Source organism: Pseudopipra pipra, chromosome 16, assembly GCF_036250125.1.
Source record: "Pseudopipra pipra isolate bDixPip1 chromosome 16, bDixPip1.hap1, whole genome shotgun sequence".
NCBI lineage: Eukaryota > Metazoa > Chordata > Aves > Passeriformes > Pipridae > Pseudopipra > Pseudopipra pipra.
Genome location: NC_087564.1, coordinates 9,358,294 through 9,379,314, shown reverse-complemented (window position 1 = coordinate 9,379,314; position 21,021 = coordinate 9,358,294). Strand labels below are relative to the sequence as shown.

The window sequence follows — 21,021 nt, the reverse complement described above, 5'->3', positions numbered from 1 at the left end:
ATTTTTTCTAGAAATTGGTGATCTGTTAAATAGCATCAGCATCATGAAAAACTAATGCCAGTACATTGTCTAGATGTTCCAGGAGAGCTGATACTTGAGCTCATGTAGTTGCTGACAACTCTCCCAGCACAGGAAATACTGTCTAGCAGGCAGAAATGTCTGAGCTTATTTTACTGCTAAGACAACCAGGTTCTTTCAAGCAAGACCAGTTTGCTTATTATCAAAGCAACAGATCTGTAATTCTTCAAAGATGCTATTATTCATCTGCAGATCACAATGTAATAAAGCACTTAAGCACTTGTCTTATTGAAGTGGGTGACAGTGAGCAAAGGCCCAGCCACAATGATTAAAGTATTACATTAGTTGGCAACTTTCTGCTTGGCCATCCTGCACCGCTTTTAAAGTCATGGCCTGTGTGGTCTGTACTTTATACCTTAAACTTCTTGAGCAAGTAAATGGTGCAGCTTCAAAGACAGATGAAAGGATTCAAATAAACATTCACAATGAGATGTGTTAGCTACTGCTTTGCCTGCTGGTTTTGCTCTTTACAAAGTTGTACATCCTGCTAGAGAATGAAATGCATTTCCTTCTGAATATGTGGCACTTGTGCTCTTCAGCATTACCAGCCACAGTTCTGAGGTAACTCAGAACACTGGGCAGAACTCTCCCACCTCCGAAATGTTTAACTCCACATTATTTAAAAATAAGTATCACATTTACTACACTCTGTTCTCTGCTGCTCCAAGATGACAAATGGAGATTTGTTACAATAACACAAAACAGTGTGTGAGCCATTGCTCCTTGGAGGGAAAGAAGACAGAATGAGACCAAGTGCATTTTTAAGAAAACAAGCTGATACAGAGGCTTTGTCCATATTCCAACAACAACTGTTCCACCATCCCTATCATTTGTCAGTTCAAGGTAAAATATAATCCTTTGCTCAAACAGCATTAAATTTCACGTATTGACTGGATCAAATCCACAACTGAACAGAAACTTACCTTTAACACTCTATCCACCTCCTGCTTATTCAGATCCTCTCCACACTCCTGGCTCAGCTGGCTCTGGATGACATTCCTGCGCACTCGATAGTTTCTCGAAAAGATTTCAAGCAAAACTTGGCGATGCTTTAAAAGAAAATGTATCATAAATACACAGAGAACAATCATTCCTCTCTTTCTTTGTATCAAAACTGCAGGTGCCTTAGTCTGTACAAAGCATTCTCTGAACTACATCAGAGGATTCATTCTTGCCTCATAATGCTGAAACCATCCCAGATACTCCTGCTTTCCAGCCCTGCGGGGATCTCTCCATACCCTGTGGCCTGACCTGCACCTGTCCTGTGACTTGGGGCACCTCCAAAGGTACAAAAACCTGATGAACAAGGGGCTACAATGTATTCCTCTTAAATGCTTCCACAGGAGTTCCCATGGTCCACTCCAGCCAGGAGATGGGCTACTACTTGACTGTTCTTTCCTATAAAAATTTATTTAGATCGTGGACAGAGGAGTTGCACTGTCCATCTGCAGTTCTTTGGGCACCTTCCCTTTCACCTCATTTACTCTCAGAGCAATTAGAGCTCAGGAGATGCTCACATTTGCTGTAATGATTTCCTATCCTAAGTACAGGTACAACAGATAGTCCAGTTAGTCTCTGGTTTATGTTGCAGTACCATCAAAAGAAAAAAAAAACTTGGACTGGATCCTGGTGTGAGTCCATTGGAGAATCCTTTTTCAGGTTCAGAAATAGCCTCTCAGCTTGTTACTGCCATGATTATCAACATGTTGTGAGCTAAGAGCTTCCTTTCACCTGGAAACTGGAAACTTGACACTCGAATAGGGAAAGAGCAAAACTACCTGCTGTACTAGTTCTAGAAACATGGATTCAAACAATGCCAAATGCTCAATAAACATATATTTGTGAATGTCACTTATTTTATCTTTACCTGATCATAAGTGTCACCAGCTTCCCAAAGTGCATAGACCTTTAGTTCATCTGGTGAGGCAGCAGTCTGTGGAGGAAACTGAGAACAAGAAGCTGTTAAAAATAACAGCTCTTTAATGAGTTCTGCTTAATGATTCTATGATACTGTATCCCTGGACACCCATTACTGAATCAAAACCTTGGTTGCCATGTAATGAGAACTGAAACAACTGTCAAAACCAGCATCAGCTGAGAGCACCAAGTGCATTGCAGGGTCTTTCTGGAGGTTTTTACATTTACAGGGGCAGGTTTTAACTCTACCCCGTATTTACCTGCCTGGCTAATCCCAGGTCAGCGTTCCTGACAAGCACAGTGGCTCTCATGTGTTGTCATCTCTGTTTTGGGGTAGACCACAGGACTGCAGAAGACTGAACACTGATGGACAGTGAACCAGGTACTTGCTCATTTCAGGCTCCAAAAATGACAGTGGGTTTGTGTGTTTGGTTTTTTGCCACATGCCAAGCCAGAGAAACATACCAGTGTTTTCTGAGGCAGAAGCCTCCCACCCCAGGAAGGTTCACAAGAAGGTTCCCAGGAAGGAACACAACTGCCTCCCCCGTGCCCTTAACTCTGAAAAAATAAAATTCCATCCATTTGCCTTAACATTTCCCCTTGGAGCAGCGACTAATGAGCAAGGAATATGCCTTCACTCCTGACATGTCTCTTCCTGTCTGTCATTCACAATTTATTCCTTGCTCACCACCCAGACGACCTAAATCAATCAGTTATGAAAAGCTAACAAGCCAGTCCTGATTGTCCCAGGATCCCTCAATCCTGGCTGCTGGGACAAGCCAAACCTTTCTTCCCAGCCTCCCTCACAGCAACCAAAAGACTTGTGCATGGCAGAGTGAAAGATCAGCATTTCCTTTCATGCTTTGCCTCTGATCTTATTGCAAAGGGGAAGGGTTTTGTCCAGCGGGAGCTGCCTGGTGGGATTAGCAGCTTTTGCTCTCAGGTTAGTCCAAATGGCTGCAATATAACAAGGTTTTACACTTGGTTTAGAGCCAGGATTCAGGTTTATTAGGCTTGCAGAACCAGACATAATTCTCTTCTTGTAAGGCCACTTGTTTTTAAGGAATAATCTCTCTCGTACACTTTCAGCACAGATAAAATAAAATACTTCAGGTTCCCTCCAGACAACAGCTGCAGCAGGAATGGCAAATGCACGGCACAAGGAGCACCTGGACACAACCTGCCAGGCTCTGAGAAGGTGACTCAGCACAGCCCAGAAGTGCAAACTCCTCCTGCCTCGGCCACAGGGCTGAAACACAGCTGTGTTTATCCAGCCATTCTGGGAGGAAACGGCTTCCAAACAAACACAATACTTATTTGGGAAGAAAAACCCACAGAATCTCCTCCTCCCGTTCAGCCTTCCTCTGCAAACTGCTGCAACACTGGTGCCAACAGCACCCTGTTCACAGGACTGGGAAATGCCATCAGGGATTCTTCAGACACAGCTCTGCCCAAACAGCTTCACTGTCTTGCCACCTGCTGCCCCTTTGCTGTTTTATGTTACCTTGATCTCTCCAGCCTCACCTTGAAACAGCTCTCTGCTACCTTAAAATCCTTCTTTAAAAGATTTGCCTGTGCCCCCTCCTGCTCTAAGCCCCTGGAGCTGGTGCAGGGCTCTCGGGATCCGAACTGCTGTCCCGGGTCCCTGGGGCTGCCACGTTAAAGGGAAGCTCCCTGGGAGGAGCTCTGGGCTCTGGGACATGTCTCACTCGAGCAGTGTTATAGCTAAACCAGATGGAAGGGGCTGAGTGTGCCAGAAAAAACTTATCAGCTGGAATAATCCTAGGGGTAAACTGTTGAGTGCCCCTCTCCAGGAGCCTGGAATCGGCACCAGCCTGGAGGGTTCTCCAAGAGCAGGGCTGCACCCTCTCCTGTCACCCCAGGCAGGCAGGAGTTACATCATTTCCTGAGGCCTCAAAAATATCCTCAGGATTTGAGCAGAACCTTGCCACTCCACGGGAAGGGAGCCGGCAGCAGCCAGCCAGTCCCACCAGAGTGCAGGAAATGGGTGTAGATCCTCGGGAGCCACATTCCTGCACAAAGGATTCCCGTGGGGCTGGACCCAGGCTCAGCACCAGTGTGTGCCCAGGATGCCTCTCCTCCCCTCCCCTCTCTGTGCTCTCTGGGCTGCATCTGCCCAGGATTTGCTGTTTCCCCATGTGTGCTTTTCCCTCCCACCCGAGGAGGCTACAAAGCACAGCAAGCACAGCACCCTGCAGGCATCCCCACAGCCTCCTCTGCAGCTGGAGTGGCACCTCTTCTGGCTCCCCACAAATACTATTTATCTCATACCCCGGGGTGCAGTTGGTCAGCTCTATAATAAATCCTGCATTCCCCTGGTAAGGTTTCAATGGCCATTTTCAGCCACAGGTTTTCTATAACAGGGCAGTACTCAAGCCAGGAGTGTCTTCACCCCCCACAGAACATCATTTTAATTACCTCAGATCATTGATTTTTATCACTGAAGCACTTTCAATTACAGAAAACTAATGAGTAACTATGAAACCCCAGGCTAAACAACGCTCCAGGCTGTCCCCGAGTTCAGACGCCCTGTTGGGTTCTGACAAAACTGTCCAGGGGAACAATCAAGAAACACCAAAGTGTCTGAGCCCATGCAAAGAGTAAAACCAGCCCCAGCACCTTTGCCATCTGCAGAGAGCACCGAGGGGAGGCTGGAGGGAAGGATTTACATTGCTGACAGCAGCACAGGCTCAAGTGTTGCAGTAAATTCTGGGCCAGCAGAACACAGGTCTCCTAAAGAGACACTCCAGTGACCACTTTTGCACCTCTGCAGGTCTCCTGTGACAGTTTTCCAGACAGAAGGAAGTATCAACCACCTCTCTTCAGCAGGATTTTAGTTTGTTTTTTTTGAAAAAAAGAAACCATCCCACTTTCACTCCTCACGTGGATGAAAAAATTTCCAAAATCCCAAAATTTCCAAAGCAAACAATTTCCAGTCCCAAGTAACAGCAGGAATGACCTCAGCTATTTACCATCAGCATGGCAAACACACACATTACACCAGGTGCAGAGGAGAGCCTGGCCAGCACTGAGACAGTTCCAGGCAAGCACCACCCCAGGATTTGGAAGCCGTCAGGAGAGGGAGCAGAAAGCACCACAATCAGTGCTCTCCCCAGTGGCATTTCAAGCCTGTTACTTGGTTCTCAGGTGCCACAACATGTAGTTTGCACACGACTGAACATGTTATTTCTGCCCCCCTGTAGAAATCCTTATTCCTTAGCCAAGTTCCAGCTCCCGTGCTCCAGGCTCTCCCAGCCCGCCTGCTTCCTGCCCTTTTGAGCAGCTCACACGTTTCTTCTCCTCTCTCCCCAAAGGCAGCTGCTCCCAAGCTCTTTCTGGTTGCAACCCAATCAGCAGTGCCAGATGTCTTGTAAAATTAATTTCCTTCTAGGCTCTTTCCCATGATGCCAGACTCCTTTTCCTTTCCTAAGCAATCTACTGGCACACAGACCTGCTCTGCCTCACGCAATCACACATGTCATTTCCATAAAGACAAAGAACCAGACACCTCTGCACAGTCTGGGAGGAAACAGTCTGACCAAAGAAACCTGCTGCAGATACAGCTTGTCGCTTCCCAGAGGCTCTGCTGGGTGTGCCTCCCTGCTCCCAGGCAGTCAATGTCACCTTTCCTCTCCCAGCTGTGTCCCTGTCCCCAGGAGAAGGAGCTTGTGCAATCCCATGAGAGCTGATGGGAATCTGGGACTGCCTCAGATCCTGTTAACAGGAGCAAGTTGGGACAGCGAATCGCTGTGGCCCAACACCTTGGATGTGGAAACAGAGCCCCAAAGGCAACTAAGCTACACACAGACCACAGGAGAGCAAGGTGCAGGGCCAGACAGAAGCAGGACACCAGACAGAATTCCAGCAGCTCCAACAGGTCCAATATTGGACAGTTACTCTGAGCACTCTGTGCTCCCCCAGCACAGGAGACACATATTTTACGGCACAGATGTTTAACTGCACCCCCACAAAGCCCCTCCCCAAAGTACACCAAGGGGAAACCCATACTTACAGGCACCAAAATCTGTTTGCAGCCAGTGTCCAACACCATGTCCTGCAACATTTTGTCCGAAATGCCACTGAACAACGTGTGTCCTGGAGGCAGACTGGCTAAGTGAAGGTTAAATAACCGTTTCAGCTCACTCAGGGTGAGCACAAATTGTTTCTTAAACGTGGAGGACACAAAGGCCTTCAGTTCCTGGGCCACGCGGTCGATGCAGCCCCCGGGCAGGTGGCCGTTCACAGGCTCCGGGGAGCCCTCGGCCGTGTGGAGGCCATTCACCAGCCCGTTGTTCAGGCCCTCGAAGGCCGAGGTGTCCATGGGCTCCTCGGCACCCACAGGCTCCTCTTTGATGCGGATACTGGGAACATCCATCTTGGCCGAAGTGTCGTTTGATTTCATCTCTGCCTTCTGCCTCTGGAACTCCTTCTCCAGCTGCCCGTAGTTCTGCTTGGCTTTTGCTTTAGCCATGCTGACCCTTTGCTCCCCAGAAACCAGCAACGGATGAGCTGGTGAGAAACAAAAGATGCCATAAATCTCACCATAACCAGGGCTCCAGTCCTGCAGAATGTTTTTTGAAAGACTCTTGGTGAAATAAAACCAGGAAACATCATCTGCTTATGAAATCTAAGGCATAAACCCCAGTCTGTTGATTAAATCTTACATTAGTTTTGAGGGGTTTTGGTGGGGGTTTTTTTGGAGGGGTGTGTGTTTGTTTCTTTAAAGCCAAATGCTTGGGGAAGAGTGTTCCAGTCAAGGAACCTTAAGCAAAGATAAAGTGCACTTGTTTGATCACCAGGGCCTTTTCCACAATTTAGGAAAACAGTATACAGACTGCTCACACATTTGTCACAAAATGTGACCCAAATGCCTTTGTCCAACAACTTTTTTTTTTTAGGATTCTCTAGTGGCTGGTGGGCCCTGCTGCAGCCACTGCCAGAGCCAGCACTGAATGTCCCACAGGTACAGGGAGGAGCATGAAGGGGTTAACAGTGAACCTGAACACTCTTTTAGCATGAGGTGCACAGTGTGAGAGCCTGAGACCCTCTTCTTAGTACTGTTACCCAATAATGGGGAGAAAGGAACATGAGGGAGTTCTTTCCCATGTTATCCTGCACCTCTTCTCTCTCCACACCCAGTTATCCGAAGGTGAAAGGAAGGGGCATATTGGCAGCAGAGGAATCCAGTCTCAATGCCAAGGCAAGGAGTGCTGTGTTCAAGGCAAAAGCATGCCCAGCACACATGCTGTTATCTTCTCTGCTGTTAGGCTGCTAATCCTCTCCAAATAACCCAACACCTAATCCTTCCGAGCAGATCAGACATCGGGTATTGAAATGGATGCATATGCTCGTTTGTCAGTTCTGCTTATACTCCTCATTGGCTCCAGTGTCTGGCAAGGAGCCAAATACCTAGTTAAAACTCTCTGGAATCTCAAGTTTTCACAATCTTTTAGGATTATGGAGCAGCTCCTTTAATATCCTCACTGGCATCCACAGTGGAGAGGGATGTCAAACAGAGACAGCTTCACACCTCCCTCCAGTCCCTGCCAAACACATCCTTCAGTAATTGCTCGCCCTCAGCCACACCAGAGAGCCCAGAGCACATCAGGGGAAGTCAAAAAATCATCTCATGCACATTAGGCTGCAAACTGAGAGGGGAGAGTTAGTTGTGCATTGGCCCTGTCTGTCCTCTCTTCAGGAGCTGCTTACACCCCACAGGCTGCCTTAAATAAGTGGATAACAGAACCAGCTGATTTTACAGTGTCAAAGAGTGGAGCCCCAGCGCCAGGGAATCCTCCCTGCTCTGCTACAAGGATGTTACATGTAGGCTTGTGTCACCCCAACACCAGTGATGGTAGTACAGAACAAGATCTGCCTCAAATAACCCAGAGGAAACAGCAAGAAAGAAAAAGCATTAAACAAGACCAGTCCCCACCACATTGAAAACCAGAGAGGAACTCCAAAACATTGCTCAGGAATATGAATGGATGCATGTGCTTCAAGATGATCCAAGCAGAATTCCATTTACCTGATTGTGCCTCTTGTTTCTTTGGTGCCAAGTGCTCCTTTAAGAGGTTATAGACCTTTTCTAATCTGAAAGACAAAGACACAACATACCAGGGCAGTTTCAGTTGTTATGCCAGCATGCAGCCATGCCAGCTTTAGCCATTAACTAGAACATTCCATTTCTCCAGGGAGCCAAGAACTAGGAATGACTTGAATGATGCAGTGACACCCCCCACCACACCACTGCCTGGGGCCTGTGAGGGAGAAACTTCAAGGCAATACAGATCAAATTATTGATCGATGTCTACAAAACCTTTTTTGTACTAGACAGTTCTCTGTTTTTAGCTTATTCCCCAAAACACAGAAAGTCATTTACTTGGCCTGAATGCCCATCCACAGCATATGTTGCCTCTGAACTATGTCTGGATGCTTCTTAACAAAGTCTTCATCGTAAGGGAGCATGAACTCCCAACCTTTGTTTATTCTTGCCACAGACATGTGCTCTAGGAAGTCTTTCACATCTTCTGGGCAAAGCTAAAAGAAAAGGAAAAAGCATAAATAATATGGAAGTCAGTTTACATAGGACATATGGAGCAATGGGTAGTGTGCCATGAGACAGGAAGAGCTGGGCTGATTTGGTGTTATGTGAGGCACCTCCATGGACACACACCCAGCTCAGTCAGAGATACTCATCCTTCTCTGCAGCACCAACACTTTCACACACTGTTAAAAGCACAGGACTTCAGAGAGAGTGGTGATTAATCACCTGGAGTCAAATAGCCCATGGCATGTTTTGCGATGAAAAGGGAGTTTCCAAACTGAGATGAAAAGACTGGATGGTGAAGAGAAGCACATTCTACAATGTTAATCTTATTTTAGAGCTGCAGGCCAGATATGCTGCACCTACACATGCCCAGCTTTTTAAGCAGCACTAGATCTTACATTCCAAAAATAGATGGTCTGTGCATAAATTGACTTGTGATTTATCATTTTACTGCATTTTAACGAAATTGGGGTTTGTCATTTTTACTTAATGTTTCTCTTCCATTTGCCACTTTTAACAGAATATTCAGGTGCTTGAGTTGCTTTAAAATTTTTATTCATTACTGACAACTGGCAAATGCCAACAGAAGAGTTGCTCTTTTCTAACACACCCAAAGCTCAGCAGCCAGTAGGGGCTGCACGAGCTCTCATCTGCTTTGGTGCACCATCAGTCAGCTCAATTTGAACTTTGTCAGATAAGAGGACATGATGCATTTCAGTGGCTCAGTAACCAGGCCAGTCTTGGAGCTGTGGTAACTGTGGGAGCTGCTCAGAATGTTTCTAGAAAAAGTAGGTAACTATACCTGTTAAAATGCAGGTGTGCCTGAAGAGCAGTGTTGGCACTGGGAACCTGAGCAAAGGCTTGGAGCAGCATCCACTACTAACACCCACACAATGCCCAACACTTATCACCAACTTGTGATTTAGGAATAAAAAAAACCCCCCACACTCACTTTTGTAACTGCTGCTACTTCCTTTCTCACAACCCAGCGGTCCTGCGTGAACTTCCACATCTAGGAAGGGAACAAAGGAGAAAAACCTCAGAACTGTATGTAGCAGTTCTTTACTGACCTTAGTAATGACCCTGTTCAATGTTACCAGAAAAATAAAACCCCCATTCCTTTCAAGAATGTGGAAGTAGGTGATTCTCAGCCAGGTAAAGAAGAAAAATTTTATGGCCCCTTCTGTCCTCAAATGGCCAAGAACACAGTATCAAAAGTTTTCAGAGCCCATGGTGTGCCTTGGTAAACCCACGACTACAAAAGCTATGAAGAATATCTTGAACTCAAATTCCATTTAGCTTCAAAACAAAAAGAAACCCCCACTGCAGTGATGCTGGGACTCCAGAAGGCACATCTGAGGCTAAGCTTCCCACACACCTCGGCATCAACCTAGAGAAGCTCTTCATGCATTTCTGTTAATGCAGAGGCCCCTTCTTCCATGCCCTCACAGTCACTCACAGCTCTACTGAGATGTCCTGTCACTCACACACTTGTCCCCAGTTAGGGAAAGCTGGTGCTCTGCAGAACAGCTCCTGAAGTCCAACACCCTGAGAGGCAGCTGCTGAGAGCACGCTAACAGGAGAGAGAGTTGGGCAGAAGACTGCCTGAATACGACCTTTAATTTCTTCCTGTCTCTATTTAAACAGACTCCAACCTCTTTCAGTCTGTGTGTATTAGCAACGTTGCTAAGAATTCCAAATCTCATTACTGCCAATTTCTTCCTGCCTACAACGTCATCTCTGCATCCTCCTCTCTGACTGAGCTCTCTCACAAACCCACCCCACTCACTTTAGGGCACAGGGCATTTCTCTTTTAAAGCACAAGAAGCTGCTGCCCAAAGGAAATAGATCTATCAAGTGTCCCTGCAAACAGCTCTGAGGCAATCACTTCTCATTACGCCCTTTACATTCAGCCAGGGCCAAGGGTACTCATGTCCCCTGAATTTATGATGTGAGAATCTGGGGAAACACAGAAGCTTTCAGATAAGACACAAATTACTTTTCCTCCCCTCTAAAGTACAGCATTGAACAGGTGGACACTAAGAGTCACTACTGGCCATAAATGTTTTTTAACCTTATTAATTACTTTACACAAATATATTCAGGCATATAAAGTTCACTCTAAGTTAGAACACATTTTCTCCACAGATGCAATAAAGCGCTATGTGCTACTTCTGAGCCTTATTACAAGACATTTTACCTTGTCTGAAAGCCAGAAATATTGATGCTTTCTATTTTCTAACAGTTTAACTACTTCCTTGTTCTAGCACTAATCAGCAAATTACCTGCCTTTAAGATCAACACAGATCCATTTCTCACACAAGGTATATATGACATAATTCAAATGAAAATAACTTATCTTTTTATCTTAAATGTTAAAACACTCCTGCTTACTTAACTGAGCAGAATAATTCTAGTCCCTAGAACTTTATGCACGACGTGTCACCTAATCTGCTGTGTCCTAAAGACTTATGTCACTGGGTCACACCTGAATCCAGGTCTCCATATGGCAGTGTCTTGGGCAGACATCAAGACACAATCAAAAGTCAGTCTCAATCACCATCAGTTTGATCTCACACTAGTACTGTAATACACTTAAAGTCTCTTGTACAACACGTTCCTGCTCAGAGCTAAATCTCAGGAACAAATTCTGAAAACAAGGGGAACAGTCAGGTCTGACTGAGAAAAATGAGAGCCACGCACTCATCAGATTCAATTTGATGGTGCAGAAGCCATAAACTGATTATGAACTTAGGAACCACTTAGGAACTTAATTCTTTCCATGGTTAGAGAAAATAAACACAATGCAGAGGTTGTTCCTTTTTGCTGTGGTTACGTGTGCGTTTACAAGACCCGTATTCATTTCGACTTCCATGTGCAGCTACTGCTCACAAAAGGTGCCTGGGAACAAAGTCCTTTCACTGATAAGCAGCTCTGAGGAATAAAGTCCTTTTTAAAGATCAACAGTGCATGCTCAGGGAGCACAAGGCTTACCCACACTGCCCTCCTGAGCCCTCACACTGCCCTCCTGAGTCCTGTGCCCACGGAAATAGAGCTGGAGAAACAAGCACTTTATTATCCGGTCCTGGCTGTTCTGTAAGCCCTGCATTGTGGGGGCAATGTGATAGTGGCTCTACAGCTTGTGTTAGAGAGGGATGAATACTGCTAATGACAGATGACCTGAACCTGCCAGCCAGCCACAATGTCAGCCTACAGCAACACTCCCATGACAGACTTGTAACAATACCTTCAGGATTAAAGCACAAATAACTTCCGTGGAGGAAACACCTTTCTGCAGTAGGACAGCAGAGTTTTGCAACACTGGCCTCTCAGGCAAAATTCACCTGTGTTTTCCTTCAAAAACAACAAATGCTCTTATACTTACAACAAAGTCTCTCCCTCTACAGAGCACTTCTGCAGGAACTCCACTATGGGGACTAGAAGTATCTTTCGGGTACAGGACATCGCTGTTAATTAAAAAGGAAGAGGGATTACTTACTAGGTACTCCAGAAAAACGGCATTGGTGAAGATTAACATAACAAACATGCCCTCCCTGTTCTGCTGTTAAATTATACCTTTACCCAAAGCATGGTTTTCATTACAGGCATTAATATTGGTGTAATTACACCACTGCAATTACACTTGTGCAAAAAGGCTTATACCAGCAAAGTACAGCCTTGTGGCTACAGGTGTGTGCAACACAGCTACAAGCTCTGCTTTGTTCTTGCAAAGCCTCCTTTGGATCAGCGTAAACAAGACCAGGATGATCTTAAGAAATGCTTAGGCTAACCTGGTACACAGCCTTGAAGGCAGCATTTAGCCAAAATGCTGATGTACAGGCATGAGTTTTTTATTTCCTCCTCAGCAATCAAGGGCTTCAGAGAACAATACTACAAAACATCCTGCTCGAGATCAACATTACCCCAAGTCCTTGTCTGCTTGCAGGACCAACTGGATGACATGTGTCATGCTCTCCAAAGCCTCATCCAACCCAGGTTCACGATCTTGATCCTACCCAGGCCACAGAAATGAGTCCCCTCTCTGATGTGTGCATGTGCTGCTCTGTGCCCGCCCACCCCAAACACCACATCCACTGCACACACACAACCTCCTCAGACTAGCAGAAAAAAATCAGCTATAACCTCAAAACAATCTGAATGCTAATATACTGGCTTTTAACTTGTTTCCAGCTTCCTTCTTTTAACAGCTGGAGGGACAGCAGGGTTGCTGTAAAAACTGGTCACATTGCTAATCCAGGCCTGTATCACAATGGCTGAGACATCCTGCTGGCACACTTGGACTGGGAGCTGATGCCACTCATCTTAACACAGACACCTATTCCAGAGACTTTAATTCTCTGCATGCAGGGCTCCACCCAGGTAAAAAAAAAAAATCATACTGCATTTTGACTTAATTCCCAGTAGGATGCTTTGTCCTAACAAACGGGAGGATGATACAGAATCCAAACCACGTGGTACACTCAGTACCCCTACACTTGATTTATTAAAGGGGTAATGCCTTCTAGAGGATAGTTTTCAGCTGATAGGAGCAGTATCCATTGATGAACAGCCAGGGAACTGCACAAAGCCCATCCTTATTTGAATGAATTTTGCTAAGAAATACTACAGCTGACACTGGTTTCATTTTCTGTATTTATACTTGACACTAATCTCTGGAACAATTCAGGGCAGCTCTCTCACAAGAGAACATCAGTGTAGACAAGATCAAACCCCTGACATAACTCAAATGCAAACACAGACTACATCACTGCTCAGCCATAATTTTGGCTGGGGTGGGTACTAAGGCGTTATCCTTTAACATTTTAAGGAACCCCTTGAATTTTGAACGTCTGACTGCACTAAAAGCAGCAAACACGAAACCAAGGCTTTGCAGAGCTGTAAGAACAGGGATGCTTCGGGACACGAGGCTGAGCTAACAAAGCCCATTGTCCCGACCCTCTTCCCAGGCCCCGCCCAGGGACAAAGCCCGGCCTTACCTCTTCACCACCCAGTTCCCCTGGACCAGCAGTGCCACCTGCTGCACGCAGCGCAGAACTGCCGTGGAGTCCGTGCCCGAGCCCAGCAGGCTCATCAGGTTGGCGAAAGGCATCACCTTCACTGCAAGGCAAACACACACCGGCCCAGAGCCTTCTCAATGCACAGTCACAGGTTTATGGATCCAGCAACTACGATTTATGACGTTCATGGTCAAGGTTTTATCTTAGGAAAAACCTAAAAGTCCCTCCCTGTGCTAAAGGCATTTTCTGTTCTAAAAATACCTGCTCGAGTTGCATCGAAGTTGGCTGGCTTAACTGGTCACAAATTAATGTATTAACAAAATAATAATTAAAAACGATAAATCTATGCTTTTGGCAATAGCTGTAAACAGAGGTACCTGTCAAGACAGGAAGCTCCTGAGGCAAAATCCTCAGGATTTGTTCTTATCAGACAGTAACTCTGAAGAGACTTTAAAATAAAATTCCTAGATGACACTCATGAGGTGTCATTGCTGAAAACTTGCCAGAAAGTGCCAAAGTGCAGGTTGTTCACACTCAGACCCCACATTCCAGGAGATACCTGCTGAAACAAGTGTATCCAGAAATGTATCATCAAATTAGAAATTTTTCTAGGAGTAAATTGCCCGCAAAGGTACAGATCAGCAGTCAGACCGACTGTCACTGCTCTTCTTAAGGAAAGGCTTGGGATTTAGATTCTTCAGGGAATGAGAGAGCCAGACAGTCTGTCTGATGAGGCAACAAAACTGGTAATGCTGGGAAGTGCACCTTATCTGAGGCAACTAAAAGTCAAGAGCAAGTAAAAAGTAAAAAGAGCAAATGTATTACAAAAGCTACAAACCATTCTTCATCAGGATCTTAATCTGATCAGCAAGGGGTAAAGTTCTCAGCTGGGCCATAGAAAGCACATTGCTTGGAGCCATTGGTTTGTCACTGCAGATAAACAAACAGATTTGCAGCCCATGAAAAAGAGCATCCAGCCAATATGGACTTTGAACATTATGTACAAACACTTACTTCTCTTCCTCTACGCTTGGAGGCATCAGCATCATTAAATATTCACTAGAAAAAAAGGAAACACATCCTTAAAATGCTTGTCTTGGGCTTCCCAGGTTTAAGTACAGTAATTTCTCTCTTAGGGCAATCCTGCTTGTGTGACTCTATAAAACAAACATCAGCCTGAAGAGAGCTCTCCCCTTTCCTCTCCCATCTTCCTCTGTAAACTCAATACCAGTAAAAGCTATTGACATTCCTCTGCCCAAAGATATGAAATAAATGGGAGTCAGAATCCCAGCTCTTCTGTAGACAGAGCTATTCAAACAGAGGATCTGCACAGTAAATACATTAAACACAGGTGCTCTGACACAGGAATCTGAGGGATCATGTGAAGCCCTGTAGACAGAGAATCAGACCAACAACAAGCAAAAACTCCCACCCAAGTAATTAACTACCAGTGTCTGTGAGGAAAGAATCAGATCCAAAAGACTCCTCAGAACACCTACCACTGATCCACTGATGTTAAATGTTAAGAGAAACACAACCACACCATTAAACAGAGCCAGAGCCTGCAACTTTACTGTTACTTGGGCCATGGCTGTATTAGATGACAGGGAATCACTGACTGCATTGAAGGAAGGTTCCTGTACAGCTGCAGTCACCAAGACACAAACACATTTCAAGTAGTTTCTGTTGTCTCCACAAATCACAAAAGAAAGTTCTATGAGATTTGCTATCAGTGGAAGTTACTGGCTTCAGAGTATCAATTTATATGAACCAGAAGGAGCTTTTGTTTTCATTTTCCTCTGCAGTACTCGCAGTGCCAACAACACAGGGTTGTGATAAGACACAAGAAGCTACAACCCCAAGTGAAACGGAGAAGTTTTAATCTCAGAGTATAGGGAAACAAAGAGAGTAACTTGAATGAGTTGAAAACTAGTTTCTTTCTCTATTTTTTTAAACAATTCAATTTTTATCATGCATAGAATTAACAAAGAACAGACTTTTAAAGAATATACCTGCTTATTACTCTGCAAATAACCCCAACAAATGACTGCAATTTCTGTAGGAAAACCATTACCTGGGAGATTTAATTAATTCTGTGTTTTCAGCAAGGCCATGACCTTGACTAAATAAATACTGGCGCTCATGTTCCGAACGGCTATCCTGGAGACACGGAGAAAAACAAGTGTCATTATCACATCCTGAAAACACACAAAATGCCAAGAGAGCCGGATTTCTCATTCCAAACTATGACCCCCCTGTCACTACTGCACCATTCAAATGTTCCACCTCACTAACTGACGTTCTGCTTTCACTTTCTTGTACAATGCTCATGTGATGTGGGAACATTTCTGTTGCCATGACTTTGAAACCTCCTGACAGACATGGATGTGGGTCAGACAAATAGCATTTATCACACTCGACTGACTGGGCTCTCCAAGTCTTTCACAGAGTCCAGTTTGTAATACAAGGCCTGAATGATTTTTGTACTCAGACTTCCCTTTATGTCTGTCCAACTCTCGGTCTTAAATCTTTTGCAGTGTGGAGACCCCAAAAGCATTATCCAGCAGAGGGGGTACAGAGCACTGCAGGGTCTCTCCTGGCTTCATTATCTTTTGAAGATTCCCTGATTCCCACAGGCCTAGATTTAAAAACAGTTCTTGACTTGGCTGAGCCTTCGGGCCCAGGCAGCCTCCTCAAAGCCAGCACACACCTACCTTCAAGCCATAATAATGCAGATGAACCCAGTGCTCTTCTGCTTGTCTCTTCTGCAGGAACTCATAGGACTGGACACGCCGCTGACGAGCTTGTTCGGTCTCAGGGCGGGAGAATCGTACCTGGAGATTTGGGCATCACTAAATACAGCCCCAAAACCCTCAGAAAAATAACCCACCTGCATTATTTATTTGTACATAAGTAACAAGCATGGGGCTCTAGCTCCAACCCTTGCTTTCAGTGCCATGTGCCATCTTTATGCCTGTGCAATAAGGGCGAGTCCATCTCACTTCCCCTCTCCCAAGCCCAGGGTCACCAGGACTAACTGAGGTTTCCTGTCCTTTTGTTTGGGTGTGAATTGTCATTCTGTCTTGTGACTGTTACCTGAACCATCATAAAAAGGAAAATGTGGACATACAGTAATTTGTTTAACATCATCTTCGGCTTCATCCTGGGATGAATCACCACCTGCCAAAAAAAACACCAGAATAAACACACCCCTGCAATAAAAGAGCCAAAGCCAAGCTGGAACTGTCTGGGGGCCCACGCAGGAAGAAAGGACACTGGGAGCTCCATAACCATGGGCTCAACCCCAGCTTGCCAAACTATGCAATGTAGGACAGCAGCACACTTGCTCCTGTGATGGGAGACACTGCTGCCACGAGCTTTGCAACAGCAGCAGTGACACAGTTCCTGCCACCTTTTGTCACTACCCACCACCTCCCATCCCTCTGCCAATCCCCCACAACACACCCACAAAAGCATTTAGGCAGCTACACTGAAAACAAGATCAGCAAAACATAATAATCAGTACGTTGCCAGAAAAAAACACCTTCAGAATAGAATGACTCTTATGAGTAAAATTATAAAGAGAACTTGTATCTCACCTCCTAAAAGAAAACACAATTTGTACAGCATTTACCTTCATTAGCAGCTTCTCTTTCTCGGTGTTTTGCATCAGCCTTGTCCAAGTAGGTGAAGCTTGGCCTCAGCTGAAGAATTCCATGTAGTGGAGTCAGGTGAAGTTCACCTGAAAAAGAGAATTAACGTTGGTTAAAATTGATTTTTTTTCCAGTGCACAGTGACAGCACTTTTCATTATCTCCCTGTCTCTGTAAAGCCACAGCTTCAATTGAGCATAAATATTTAATACAGTAAAACGTAAAAAGGGATTGAACTGAAAAATTCATCCAGTGCTCAGGATTTCAAAGGAGTATGAAAGACCAAGAGCTGTTTCTGTTATTTTTCTTTTTGTGTTGAAAACAGATCTTGTAGAGAGCCACATTCTGGGTCAGGCCTGACCTGTAGTTCAGGTAAAATTGTAAAATAGTCATCACTGAAAACAACCTATACATTGTCACCTCAGATGATCACCAGAGCAAAACTCTGTGATGGCACGGGCAGTCAAGAGGAGCAAAAATTGTGAACAGGAAACTGAGACAGACAAAATTAGATGAAGATAGTAATATAAATAACAATGATAAATTCATGCTACAAATGTGTATTATTTCAGGCCACCATGAACTGTTAAGATTCTGGAGGCATCTACAAACCCAGTGTTCTTATGTAATATTTACAATTTTGCTAGACTTTCTCAAGGACTCCTCGGACACTGAGTTCCATAAAACATAGGCTGAAGACAGAAAGATCAAACAGGTCTTATCTTAACCCTGAAATGAGCATGTTTCACTGAGGTGAGGGTTAAGCAAAAGCAACTTACCTTTTTTATAAACAGCAGCTGCATAGCGGGAAACGTTGCTGGCAGCTTGGGAAGAGCAGAAAGTTTGTTTGTCCATCAGCTTCCTGCAGACAGAGGAGGGTGGTGAGATGGCCTTCCACAGGCAATGAGGGATGCAGATGTTAGAGGTCTGAAACCACCAAATCTCAAAATGGACTATCAATAACTGCAGCAAATATATATATATATACACACACACACATATTTTTGTTTGCAATTAAGAATTCACAGCAGCCCCCATGACTGTACAGCCACTTGTACAGCTCTCCCTGAAGTCCTGATGGACATACAGATTTCTGTGCTCACCACAAAAAGGAAAGGAAGGCAAAGAGGACACCTACGAGGAATAGGTGCTTGTTTCATCTGTGCATGTGCCATCCACGTTGAGAGCGATCTGTTCTCCCTTGCTACGACAGTAGTTGGGATTCAAAGTATCAATGGCCATTTCAAGTTCAACCTAAAGAACATGAGAGGTAAGACAGCCCATTACCATTGCAAAACCCCAAATACATCAATTAAAACCCAAACCCACACTTCCTAACATTTCCCTAGGTTTACAGTGAATTTAAACACACGAGCAGCATCATTCAAATCCACAGGGCAAATCTCATGCAGAGAGCTGAGCAGCATATATATGGGTTTTTGTAGGATGGGGACATTTAAACAACAAGCTGGAGATACATAAACTCCCATGTAAATGAACAGGATCAGAAGAAACAGAGTTCTTTAGGCATCCTTGAAATACACCTTCACTTTGTTGGATACCTGCCACTATATTATCAGTCTAGTTTACTTATCAGTACAGATCAAGTGCACAAGCAACATCCTTCAAGCCTTCCCGTCTCTGAGGATCCATTCAGAACCTCCCTTAAGATGTATTTCCTTCTAGTTTGGGTTCCAAGCAGTATGAAGCAGCTCAGTCCTCTTCAGATGCAAAGGCCTTGCTTCTGCTAAGTCAGAGACTGCAGCACTTAGTACTGACTCCATAGTTACTCCTGATTTCATTTGTCAAAGCACTCTAACAAGCTCCAAGCCTTTAATTACAAGAACTACTTCCTCCCTTAAACTTTAGACAAATGTTCAAAAAAAAAGCATTTTCCTGCATCACATTTTTATTTATATACTATGACAATACAGTACATGGTCTTCCTCAGGGAGTGCCAAAGCCCTTATAAATTTGTGCATCACAGATACTGTCTTATTTTTCGTCCCCTTTATGCTATTCCTAAACTGAACTAGTTTCAAGTCCCTGGACGAGACAGTGTATTTACAAAGGCCTGCACAATGCTTACAATGCAAATGTTTGCTAAGTTTAACAGAAGACTTCCTGAACACAACATGCATCCTAACTCCAAAGTTCACCCAAGCACTCTCCTTAATCATTTCCCAGAACCAAATTCTAGTAACACAGACATCTATTGCTGCAGTTTTTAAATAAGGCATTTTAAAATAATAGCCACAGTTCTGGGATACATTTGCAAGCAAGTGCAATCACTCTGGCTTTGGCTGTACTTTCACCACCTATACAAAACCCCACTGATTTCAAAAGGACTCCTGATGAGTCACAGCCAGGCAAGAGAGCAATCAAGACCTGCACTGACACTGAAAGACAAGAGCATGGCTCCAAGGCTCAATCATTCTTCAACCCTTCTCTGAATACTGTAAAGACCTTTTAAACTGTATTCACTTTTAAAGCTGTATTCACACAAGCATCTACCAACTGAATTAGCATTAGTAACTACGTTTCCTTGAATCATTCTATTTTCTATTAAAACAGTGGCTTTTCCATCACGACTTATAAACTACTCTTATTCTAAACTCTACCTCACAGACACAATAAAGACTCCCCAGACCTCCAAGCACAGAGATCTGGTCCTGCAAGTAGTTGCATGGTTAACACAGCTTAACAGCACAATATGCTTTCCTTAAGTACATTCTCCACAACATAACACAATTTTTACAGACTGGACTCAAATGATGACCAACCTTTTGCTGCTTTGGTTTTATCTTCGCTGACAAATGTGTAACATCATCGTACGTCATGGAAGCTGGGCGAATGGGATACTGGAAAACAAATCCATTTCATGAACCCCTCTTCATTTAAAGATCAAAGAACTTCACAGAAATTAACTCCATTTCCCCTGTCCACTCATATATAGATCCACTCGCCAAATGGAGACAACACATCAAGAAAGGAAATTGGTTGACTGATTCATGAGTCATCAGGGGATTTGAGAGCATGACCTAGAAAGTCTGTTGCTTTCTTCCCAGCCCTCTGCTTTTGTCACTACACAGCCCCCTTGCTCCCCCTCACACACCACAATAAACTGTAACACAGGAAAATGGTCCCTCACGTTAATTCAGCAGAAAAGGAAGTGTTAAAAGCAATTAAAAACCCATCCCTCAGCATTAACTCTCTGGAGAGTTATTACCTAAAAGTAAAATGTTTGTGGGTTTACACAAGTAAGTGTCAGCTTAGAGGACATGGGCCAGAAGTTGCTGGTCAGGAGAGCACATTCAGGTTTAGCCAGATGGGTCTCTCTTCTGAACCCCTGGGGAATGCTGAGAGGACAGTGTGGCATCCCAACAAAATCCCCCAGCCACAGCAGCCTCCTGCTCTGAGTTGCCACTTCTCCCCAACACCCACAGGCCCCATCAGCAACCAGGGCTCACTCCTGGACTCCAAACTGACTGAGACCTGAACAGGCTTATCTGTATCCAAGACCTTGGCAGGCTGAAGCAGTAAGGAAAGTTACTGCTCTTTGCATTTTTTTTTAAACAAACTATCACTGCACAAAAGTTAACTGAAATACCTGAAACAGATAAAGCTTCTCCAGTAGACTTCGGGCCAGGAACACGTCAATCTAAAAAGCAAAACAAACAGCTTTCATCACATGCCAGCTGTAACTGATGGAGCCTCAGACAAAAGTATAATCCTCAGAGCTCAAATACTGATAATATTAGCTTTTCATTATAAATTCTAACATA

The 21,021-nt window shown here is 44.5% G+C and overlaps 1 protein-coding gene across 4 annotated transcripts in view; it reads right to left on the bottom strand.

Moving 5' to 3' along the window:
* POLR3E (RNA polymerase III subunit E) overlaps window positions 1–21,021 on the bottom strand; it is a 28,362-nt gene that overhangs the window by 2,082 nt on the left and 5,259 nt on the right. For 3 of the 4 annotated variants that reach the window (XM_064673014.1, XM_064673015.1, XM_064673016.1), the window contains 18 exons: window positions 20,847–20,897; window positions 20,020–20,097; window positions 18,375–18,490; window positions 18,016–18,098; window positions 17,219–17,326; window positions 16,715–16,764; window positions 16,299–16,418; window positions 15,659–15,744; window positions 14,599–14,643; window positions 14,423–14,514; window positions 13,564–13,684; window positions 11,952–12,033; window positions 9,519–9,578; window positions 8,399–8,556; window positions 8,045–8,109; window positions 6,029–6,525; window positions 1,946–2,023; window positions 1,002–1,127 (listed from right to left, as the gene is read on the bottom strand). In XM_064673014.1, coding sequence (XP_064529084.1) covers window positions 1,002–1,127; window positions 1,946–2,023; window positions 6,029–6,525; window positions 8,045–8,109; window positions 8,399–8,556; window positions 9,519–9,578; window positions 11,952–12,033; window positions 13,564–13,684; window positions 14,423–14,514; window positions 14,599–14,643; window positions 15,659–15,744; window positions 16,299–16,418; window positions 16,715–16,764; window positions 17,219–17,326; window positions 18,016–18,098; window positions 18,375–18,490; window positions 20,020–20,097; window positions 20,847–20,897 — 2,016 coding nt within the window. Of the gene's footprint in view, window positions 1–1,001; window positions 1,128–1,945; window positions 2,038–6,028; window positions 6,526–8,044; window positions 8,110–8,398; window positions 8,557–9,518; window positions 9,579–11,951; window positions 12,034–13,563; window positions 13,685–14,422; window positions 14,515–14,598; window positions 14,644–15,658; window positions 15,745–16,298; window positions 16,419–16,714; window positions 16,765–17,218; window positions 17,327–18,015; window positions 18,099–18,374; window positions 18,491–20,019; window positions 20,098–20,846; window positions 20,898–21,021 lie in introns of all 4 variants that reach the window. The other variant, XR_010434707.1, reaches the window with a different exon arrangement.